Source organism: Mastomys coucha, unplaced genomic scaffold, assembly GCF_008632895.1.
Source record: "Mastomys coucha isolate ucsf_1 unplaced genomic scaffold, UCSF_Mcou_1 pScaffold18, whole genome shotgun sequence".
NCBI classification, from domain to species: domain Eukaryota; kingdom Metazoa; phylum Chordata; class Mammalia; order Rodentia; family Muridae; genus Mastomys; species Mastomys coucha.
In genome coordinates this window covers 5,070,947-5,079,640 of record NW_022196900.1, presented here as the reverse complement: position 1 = coordinate 5,079,640, position 8,694 = coordinate 5,070,947, and the positions used below count along the sequence as shown (strand labels likewise).

At 38.9% G+C, this 8,694-nt stretch overlaps 1 protein-coding gene across 14 annotated transcripts in view; it reads left to right on the top strand.

The window, feature by feature from the left end:
* Positions 1-8,694, top strand: part of Rnf38 (ring finger protein 38) — a 111,014-nt gene that overhangs the window by 76,085 nt on the left and 26,235 nt on the right. For 3 of the 14 annotated variants that reach the window (XM_031377260.1, XM_031377265.1, XM_031377255.1), the window contains exon 2: positions 5,601-5,648. The exons of 5 other annotated variants lie outside the window; for them this stretch is intronic. Coding sequence is in view for 3 of the 9 variants with exons in the window: in XM_031377255.1 (XP_031233115.1) it covers positions 5,601-5,648 (48 nt within the window). In the remaining 6 variants the exon portion in view is untranslated. Of the gene's footprint in view, positions 1-5,600; positions 5,751-8,694 lie in introns of all 14 variants that reach the window. 6 more of the 14 variants (XM_031377261.1, XM_031377264.1, XM_031377254.1 and 3 more) reach the window with 2 other exon arrangements.

Genomic DNA, 8,694 nt, shown 5'->3' with positions numbered 1-8,694 from the left:
TTCCTAGGTTTTGTATCTCCAGGGTTGTTTCTCTTTCTGATTTCTTTATTATTTCTATTTCCATTTTTGTATTCTGGATGGTTTTGTTCATTTCTTTCACCTGTTTGATTGTGTTTTCCTGTGGTTATTTAAGGGATTTTTGTGTTTTCTCTTGAAGGACTACTGTTTACCAGTGTTCTCCTGTGTTTCTTTGAGGGTGCTAATTATGTCTTTCTTAAAGTCATGTATCATCATCATGAGAAGTGATTTTATATCTGAATCTTGCTTTTCTGGTGTGATGGTGTGTCCAGGACTTGCTATGATGGGAGAATTGGCCTCTGATGATGCCAAGTAACTTTGGTTTGTGTTGCTTACATTATTAGGCTTGTCCCGCACCATCTGGTTATCTTTAGTGCTACCTGCCCTTGCTAAATCTGACTGGAGCCTGTCCTTCCTGTGATCCTGGTTGTGCCAGAACTCCTGAGAGTCAAGCTGTCTCTGTGATCCTGTGATTCTGGGATCCTGTGACCCTGGGCATGTTAGAGCACCTGGGAGTGGAGCTTCCTCTGGGTGTTTTGGGACTGGCTGCAGAGTTTGTGTCCAAGGTCTGCTCAGGGCACCAACCCTCAACCTGCTTTCTAATGCAGTCCAGGACCACATGCCCAGGGATGATGGTCCTGCTTGCTCATAATGGGCCTGGCCCTTCTATGGCAGTCATTAATTAAGAAAATGCCTTATAGACGTACGTGTGTGTGTGTGTGTGTGTGTGTGTGTGTATTTGTTTTATATATGTGCATATATATGTATTTGTTTTATATATGTGTATATATATTTGTTTTATTTATCTGAAATAGTGTTTCACTGTGTAGCTCTGACTAGCCTAGAACTCACTCTGTAGAGCATGCTAGTTTTTTTTTTTTTTTTTTTTTAAGTATAGAATAGGGTTTATTTAGGTCGGGGGGGCAGTTAAGAGAGTAGTAGAGGCAGAGAAAGAGAGAGTAGAGAACTAGAGGCTGGCCATGACCATATAGGGGTGGGGGAGGGAATTCAGAGAGAGGGGAAAAGAAAGGGGCAAGAGGCAAGGGAGAGAAGGAGTAAGAGTGAGTTTGTGAGTCTTGAACACTAAGAGATTTTCCTACTGGGAATAAAAGTGTGTGCCACGACGCCCTGCCTATAAGCCAGGGTACATTTTCTCTATTGAGGTTCTCTTCCCTAGATGAGACTCTAGCTTGTGTCAGGTTGATAAAACTAATCAACACAGGGCCCAGTTCATCTCCTGGCATGAAATTAGCCATTATCAGTTGAGATTTTGTTTCAATTAAAAAAAAAATTTTGTTGTGGGGAGGGGGTTCTGAGAAATTAAATGCAAGGTCTTGTGCATGCTAGATAAGTACCCTACCATTGAGTGATATCCAAGCCCTATAAAAATGTCTTAGTTTTTGCTTCAGTAAAGAAAGTTTGAGTCCTGAGCATTTCATTTTAGTTGTGTAAATTCAGATGTAGTATGTTACATTAGCTTTCTGTTGTATTTATCTGATTACCTGGAATTTAAACAGAAACCTATTATCTTAAAATTTACTTGTGGTGCAGGACTTTAATCCCAGCTTTTGAGAGTCAGAGACAAACAGATCTCTTGAGTTCAAGGCCAGCCTGAGTTACATAGTGAGACCCTTCAAAAAAAAGCAACCAACCTAAAACCTTGTATGAGAAGTCCTGGTATAAGCTAGTGGGTCTTCTACTCATTATCTTTCTTACCTGGCTGGAGCTCACACTCTTTACTTGGTTGTTCTTTTTTAAAATCATTGGTTGGCAGATTATGGTAACTGCTCCAGTGTCTAGGGTCTGCTGTCCCCAGTTGTCTGCTCTATGGTCCCTTCTCTCACTGACAGTGCTGCACCTTAGTTTGGAAGGCTGATAGAGAGCTCAGGAATGGCTCAGTTCTGGTTTTTAGACCCTTCCTCTCATTAAATAGGGCCTCTTAGGATACTCTCTCTCCTCATTAACCTAAAACCAACTGTTGGAATCTTGATCACCCCGAGATGAAGTCTTACTTTGTCCCTCTGCCCCCAAATTAGTGGAATCTGCTCCAAGTATAATGAGGGAGGATTATACATGAGTGATGAGAATTTATGGTGACATCTTATATTGGAAGTCTGCTTATCATATATTCCACACAAATAAAACTATGAACTACTGTGAGGATCAGTGCTGGTTTCAATCAAGTCCAGCAGTGGTTTATTATAGATACTGTAGGACTTGATGTTGAATATAATTTCTTCCACCATATTATTTGTCTTTAGAGATTAATGGAGTTTCTGACAGAAGAAAACTATTGTGGATAGCTTTCAAAGATATACTTGAAAGCTTTAGTGTGACAAGAGCCAAGGGTGGGTGCCAGGGGTTTGTTGTTTGTTTTTACTGATGATGATGGACTCTTATATTTTCCAAAGGATCAAAGAATGAAGAATAAAGCTGACTTTGATTTCTGTTTTGCTAGCTTGTACTTGTGATTTGTAAAACTGACCATGACTGTTGATGGTAAATGACCTGCTTAAAACAGGTTGGTACAGGGCCAGAGAGAGAGCTCAGCAGTTAAGAACACTGGCTGCTCTTTCAGGGGACATGAGTTGGTTGGATTCCCAGCACCCACAGGCATCTCACAGCTGTATCTAATTCCAGTTCAGGGTATACAGTGCCCTCTTCTGGCCTCCAAGGGCACCTGGTGCACATGTGGTGCACGATACAAAGCATCCATTTACTTTTACACTTGATCTCAGCCAAAAGGCCGAGAAGTGAGCCGTTTACTTTTTGTTTGTTTGTTTTTTGTTTTTTGTTTTTTCTGTTTTTTTTTCTTTTAAGGATTTATTTAGCTGGGCGGTGGTGGCGCACGCCTTCAATCCCAGCACTTGGGAGGCAGAGGCAGGTGGATTTCTGAGTTCAAGGCCAGCCTGGTCTTCAGAGTGAGTTCCAGGACAGCCAGGGCTACACGGAGAAACCCTGTCATGAAAAACAAAAAAACAAAACAAAACAAAAAAAAAGATTTATTATATGTATATGAGTATACACTGTAGCTGTACAGATAGTTGTGAGCCTTTGTCTGGTTGTTGGAAATTGACTTTTAGGACCTCTGCTTGCTCCAGTCAACCCCGCTTGCTCCAGCTCAAAGATTTATTATATTATACATAAGTAGCTGTCTTCAGATGCACCAGAAGAGGGCATCAGATCTATTGTGGGTGGTTATGAGCCACCATGTGATTTCTGGGACCCGAACTCAGGACCTTTGGAAAAACAGTCGGTGCTCTTACCCACTGACCCATCTCACCAGCCCTGTTTTTTTGTTTTTTTGAGACAGGGTTTCTCTGTATAGCTCTGACTGTCCTGGAACTCACTCTGTAGACCAGGCTGGCCTCAAACTCAGAAATCCGCCTGCTTCTACCTCCCAAGTGCTGGGATTAAAGGCATGCACCACCACCACCCAAAGCCATTTACTTTTAAAAAGGTAAAAAACACTACAGATTTCACTTACTGTGAACATAAAAAAAATTCCGAGAGATTGTAGGTAGAGTACTAACTAGAGAAGGAAAAGCTCATTTGGAGAGAGTTTTTTGTGACATTTCTTGCTGAATGAAGATCAAGAATGGTAAATATACCTCTAATCTATTTTGGCCTAGAATTTGTAAGAGTCCTATCTTCACCTCTGGAGTGCTATGATTAGAGGCACAAGCTACTTAAAAGGCTGAATGAACTGTTTTCTTTTGCTATGCTGGAAATTAAATCTACCTTTTATTATCAATTCAATTATGTTCCAGTATTTTTCCGCTTTATAGTACTTAAATATCATACTGTTGGTTGCTTGCATCTGCCCCTTTTCACATTTATTTAATAGGGTGGCACACATTTAAACCATGACATGTGGAAGTCATAAGACAAACTTTTGGGAGTAAATTCTCTTTCTCTACCCACTATGGGTTCCAGGGATCTAATCCAAGGCCTTGGTGGCAAGACCTTTTACATACTAAGCCATCTTGTTGGCTGTCACTTTTTAATTAAAATAAGTTCATTGGAATTTTTATTTTTCTAATCTTTATAGCTTAGTTCTTTATAGCTTAGTTATATGTATATAACTCTTAGCTTTTGGAAAACAGTACATATTCCTTCACCTGTGCATACTCATAAGTGTAAAGAACATTTGCACATTATGTTTGCAATACAGAGATAAACTATAGTTTATATCCAAAATATACTGTGTAGTAAACTAACAAGTATTCATTCCTCTTTTAACTTCTGAGGGGTGGTAGTAGGTCTTCAGCAGTATTTTTGTTCTTACCGTGTTTATGAGGTTTATAACACACCAACAACAAAGTTACAGATGGGCCAGAGATGACCAAAGTACAGCAGTATTACAGTATTCAATTTTAGGATGTCTTTAATTTCCTCTCTAGCGTCTTCTTTACTATCTGCCATACTGAAAATTGTGTTTCCTTACTATCCTGCTCCCTGCCAGCTATCAGAGCAGAGCACTCAGTGTCAGCTTCATCAAAAACTTGCTAAACAACAATTTACTTGGTTCATTTTCTTTCCTTCCCCCTTCCTTCCTTCTTTGATAGCATATACTTGTTAGAAGGTAGGAAACCATGCCTTTTTCTTGTGTAGTGCCTGTTACCAAGGACACTCTTAGATCTTAGACGGAGGGAAAACCTGAGGCACAGAACTATAAAAGCACAGTGTTAAGCACATTTTATTTTATTTTACCTTATCTTACTTTTTTGTATGTGTGAGCACAAGCAAATCTTTAAACTTGGAGTCCCCAAGGAAAATTTCACTGTCACAACACAGTGAAGAGTGTTGCTCATGTTTTTAAATTGCTACATACAGTTTCACACAAATTTAAGGAGATTTAACCTACAGTCTAGATTTTTAAACTATAGTTGTTTGCTTTCAGGCTTACGAGTTTGTCTTCATTTCCTTAGCAGAGCCTCTGGTTTTTTGTTGTCTCCGTTATTCGGCCTTTTGTTACTGTTTCAGACAGGATCATGATTTCTAGCCCAAGTTAGCTTAGAACTTGGGAAGTTCTTGCCTCAGCCTCCATAGTACTGAAGAAATTTAGCTAAAGTTTATTCAACAGAATGGAGAAGCCACCCCCAGTTAAACATAACATTTGTATATGTTGTACAGTCTTTCAACTGATAGTTTAGCACTTTTACCATAAGTATTGTCAAGTCTTTTTTCACCATGGTCACTAAAAGTACATTGAGGAAAAAATAAAGTGTAGGTAGACACATTCATCACTCTACTTAAGTGATTTTTAACTCGGGTCTTAACCTGAAGTCTGACCTTAGGGATCATCAAAAAGATTATTACTAGGTATTTGGGGAACAAGAACTTAAATTCTTCAAGCTGTGATGTTTTTTCTCTCAAACCTTTTTGTGTGAGAAGCTCCATTGCTAGAGACAGTCTCTGCCTCCTGTATATTTTGATGTTTAAAGTTACTCTTCCCCTGTCCTCCTCTGCTAACAGAATTATCAAACACTAGCAAATCTAAACTGTCCTTCATAGGCTTGATTCTCCATATCGCTATGGCTAGCCATGAACTATCCTTTTCTTCTCCCTCTTTTTCCCAGATATCTCCCGGGGCCAATTCAGCACCTCTACCTGGCCATCCTAACAAGGTGATTTGTGAAAGGGTGAGACTTCAGAGCCTGTTCCCTCTTCTCCCAAGTGATCAGAACACTACCATTCAAGAGGATGCTCACTTCAAAGCTTTCTTCCAGGTTCTTATATGTTTACCCTTTCCCTACACAGGGCCGAAAGTCATAGATACATCCTAGCTTGTTTCTAGGAAGGCTTAAACAGGCTTGTGAGTATCCTCTTACTTTCTGTTGTATATGGAAATTAACACTCTTTCTCAGAGGGAGGTAACTGAGCTTTTCTGAAGAATCTCTTTTCTTGAGCTACTATTCATTATTTTACCACTTAATACTCTGATTAAAAAAAAAAAAACCTTTTTTTCTTAATCATTTGTTCTAACCATTCGGTTTCTGTAGGAAAATAGAAGACACTAAAGTAGGTAAGGTGTGTAGGAAAGGAAAATGAAAGCATCTGCTTTAAGCCACCACTGCTTAGTGCCCAAAACATATATCGGTGTTTGCTTTCTGTGCCTCCTAGGACCTACACACAAAAACTTGAGTCCAGCTACATTAAAACCATCTTTGGGTTATTTGTTTGTTTGGTTTTTTTTTTGTTTGGTTTTTTTGTTTTTTGTTTTCTCGAGACAGGGTTTCTCTGTATAGCTCTGGCTGTCCTAGAACTCACTCTGTAGACCAGGCTGGCCTTAAACTCAGAAATCCGCTCCCTCTGCCTCCCAAGTGCTGGGATTAAAGGTGTGCGCCACCACCGCCTAGCGCATCTTTGGGTTATTAACAAGATTACTCAGGTTTGCTAATACAAATCACTGGCTACTGAACTTTGACTAGGTAAAGAGAAATACTTAGGATACATTAAGTTTGGCATGTGCTATGAATACCTGTAGGTGATCCAGGGCTCTTTAGTCTGGTATTCCTTTTAGAATTTGTGCTGGATTCTCAGTTATGTGTGTACTATGTGTTATTGTTTTAAAATCTCAGAATAAACTAGGCATCTTGTTCTAAGTAAGGAAATAGGCTTTAGCCGGTCAGTAGTGGTGCATGCCTTTATTCCTAGCACTTGGGAGGCAGAGGCAGGTGGCTTTCTGAGTTCGAGGACAGCCAGGGCTACACAAAGAAACCCTGTCTTGGGAAAAATTAAAAAAGAAAGAAATGAAGTAGGCTTTAAAAGGTTCAAGGTACACGCTTCCATCCAATTATAGAGCAAGGACCTCATCTGATTTTAGCTATGTTGTGTTTACTATATCACACTTATCTTTAGATAATCATATTTCTGTAAATATATCTAAATATTTAGCACACAACTTCTAGGCATAGTTGTCTGTGAATTGTGTGGCATGTTGACTACTGTTTTGATTACAGCATTGTCTGTACATAGATGCTCAATATAGTTAGGTGACTGATGGTTAAGAAATTGAAAACTAGAGTTAGTAGCAAGTGCCTTTAATTCCAGCACTCCTGTGCCTGAAGGACGCAGATTTCTGCAAGTTCAAGATGAATCTGTTCTATGTATTGTCCTGGGACTGCCAGGGGTATGTATATATAGAGAGACCTTATTCCAAAAAAAAAAAAAAAAAAAACTGGAAGGAAAGAAAGGAAGGACAGGAAAGAAACTTTAAGGCTGGATATGATATCACACACCTTTAATCCCAGTTTGGGAGGCAGAGACAGGCAGATCTGTTGAGTTTAAGGCCAATCTGGTCTACATAGTGAGTTTCAGGCCAGCTAGGGCTATCCTGTATCCGAAAAATAAATACAAGAATTTTTAAAATTGCTAAACAATACATTTAACTACAGACACTAACAATAAATACTTCTCATTTTCTGTGTTCTCCATATTTTGCTGAAGGTTTCAGGAATGAATATTAACTTTAAACTTAATAATTACAAATGCAATAGATTGAAACCCTTGTTTTAAAAATAAATAAAGTTAAAAATTAGAGCTAACTATACTTGGTGTTTTCCTGTTTTGCTTTTTTTTTCTCCAGATCCGTTGTCAGTTGACCTTTGCCCATGTTAGTCATATGTTACATCCTCTAACTAGTCATGTTATACCCTCTAACTAACTAGTCATATATTTCTCTCTAGTCATATCGTATACTCTAATCCCTGGGGTTTATTGAAAAGTAAGAAGTATTCTAATTTTGTTTTTAGTGCTAATTTAGTCTTTTCTCTACCTTTAGAACAAGGTTTTCTACTGTAGGGGAGAGCCAGAGATTTTTTTCTCTACTCAGTTATGCCCTGTATAAGAAAGTAGGTGGATCTTAAGAAGTCCTGAGAAATATTGATACACCAGCTAATTCTGTCAGAATGAGTGTCATTTGTTAATTTCAGCTGTGCCTCTCCCCTTAGAAACCTGGCATGATGTAGACATTACTCAGCATTGCTCAGTGGTAAAGAGCACTTCCTGTTCTTAACTATGAAGAGGAGAGTTTGCATCCCAGCTCCTACTAAGACAACTCACAAATGCTTATATTTCCAGCTGTAAGGGATCTGAAATCCACAGACACATGCAATAAATAAAAATAAAACCTTGTTACCACATGAGAAGGGGATTCTCAGAAAGTCATCCCCTTAGTCTAGTCTCCTGCCTTTGGCTCTCTACAAGTACCTTTTACTATGCCTTCTTTCTAAATGAGTGTGTGTAACATGGGTAGTATACCCTGTGAGCTACCTTTATGAATAATGGGCTCCAAGAGCAATATGTGCTCTTAAATGCCAAGCCATTTCTCCAGCCATTTATTTATTTAACTTGCTTACATACTTATTTACTGATTTGTTGATTTTTTTTTTTAATGTTTGTTAAAATTTTGAGCCAAGGACTTGCTATGTTCAGTTGGTATTAATAGGTCTCTACTGCCAGGCTCAGCCTTTTTTTTTTTTTCCTCCTTTCTCAAAACACCCTCTCTGTTTCCTAGGTGAGGTTTCCATTTTCCAAGAACTCAGATCCCCTGTAGCTTTCTTTTTTTTTAATTATTTTTTGGGGGGTTTTTTTGTTTTTGTTTTTTGTTTTTTCGAGACAGAGTTTCTCTGTGTAACCATGGCTGTCCTGGAACTCACTGTGTAGACCAGG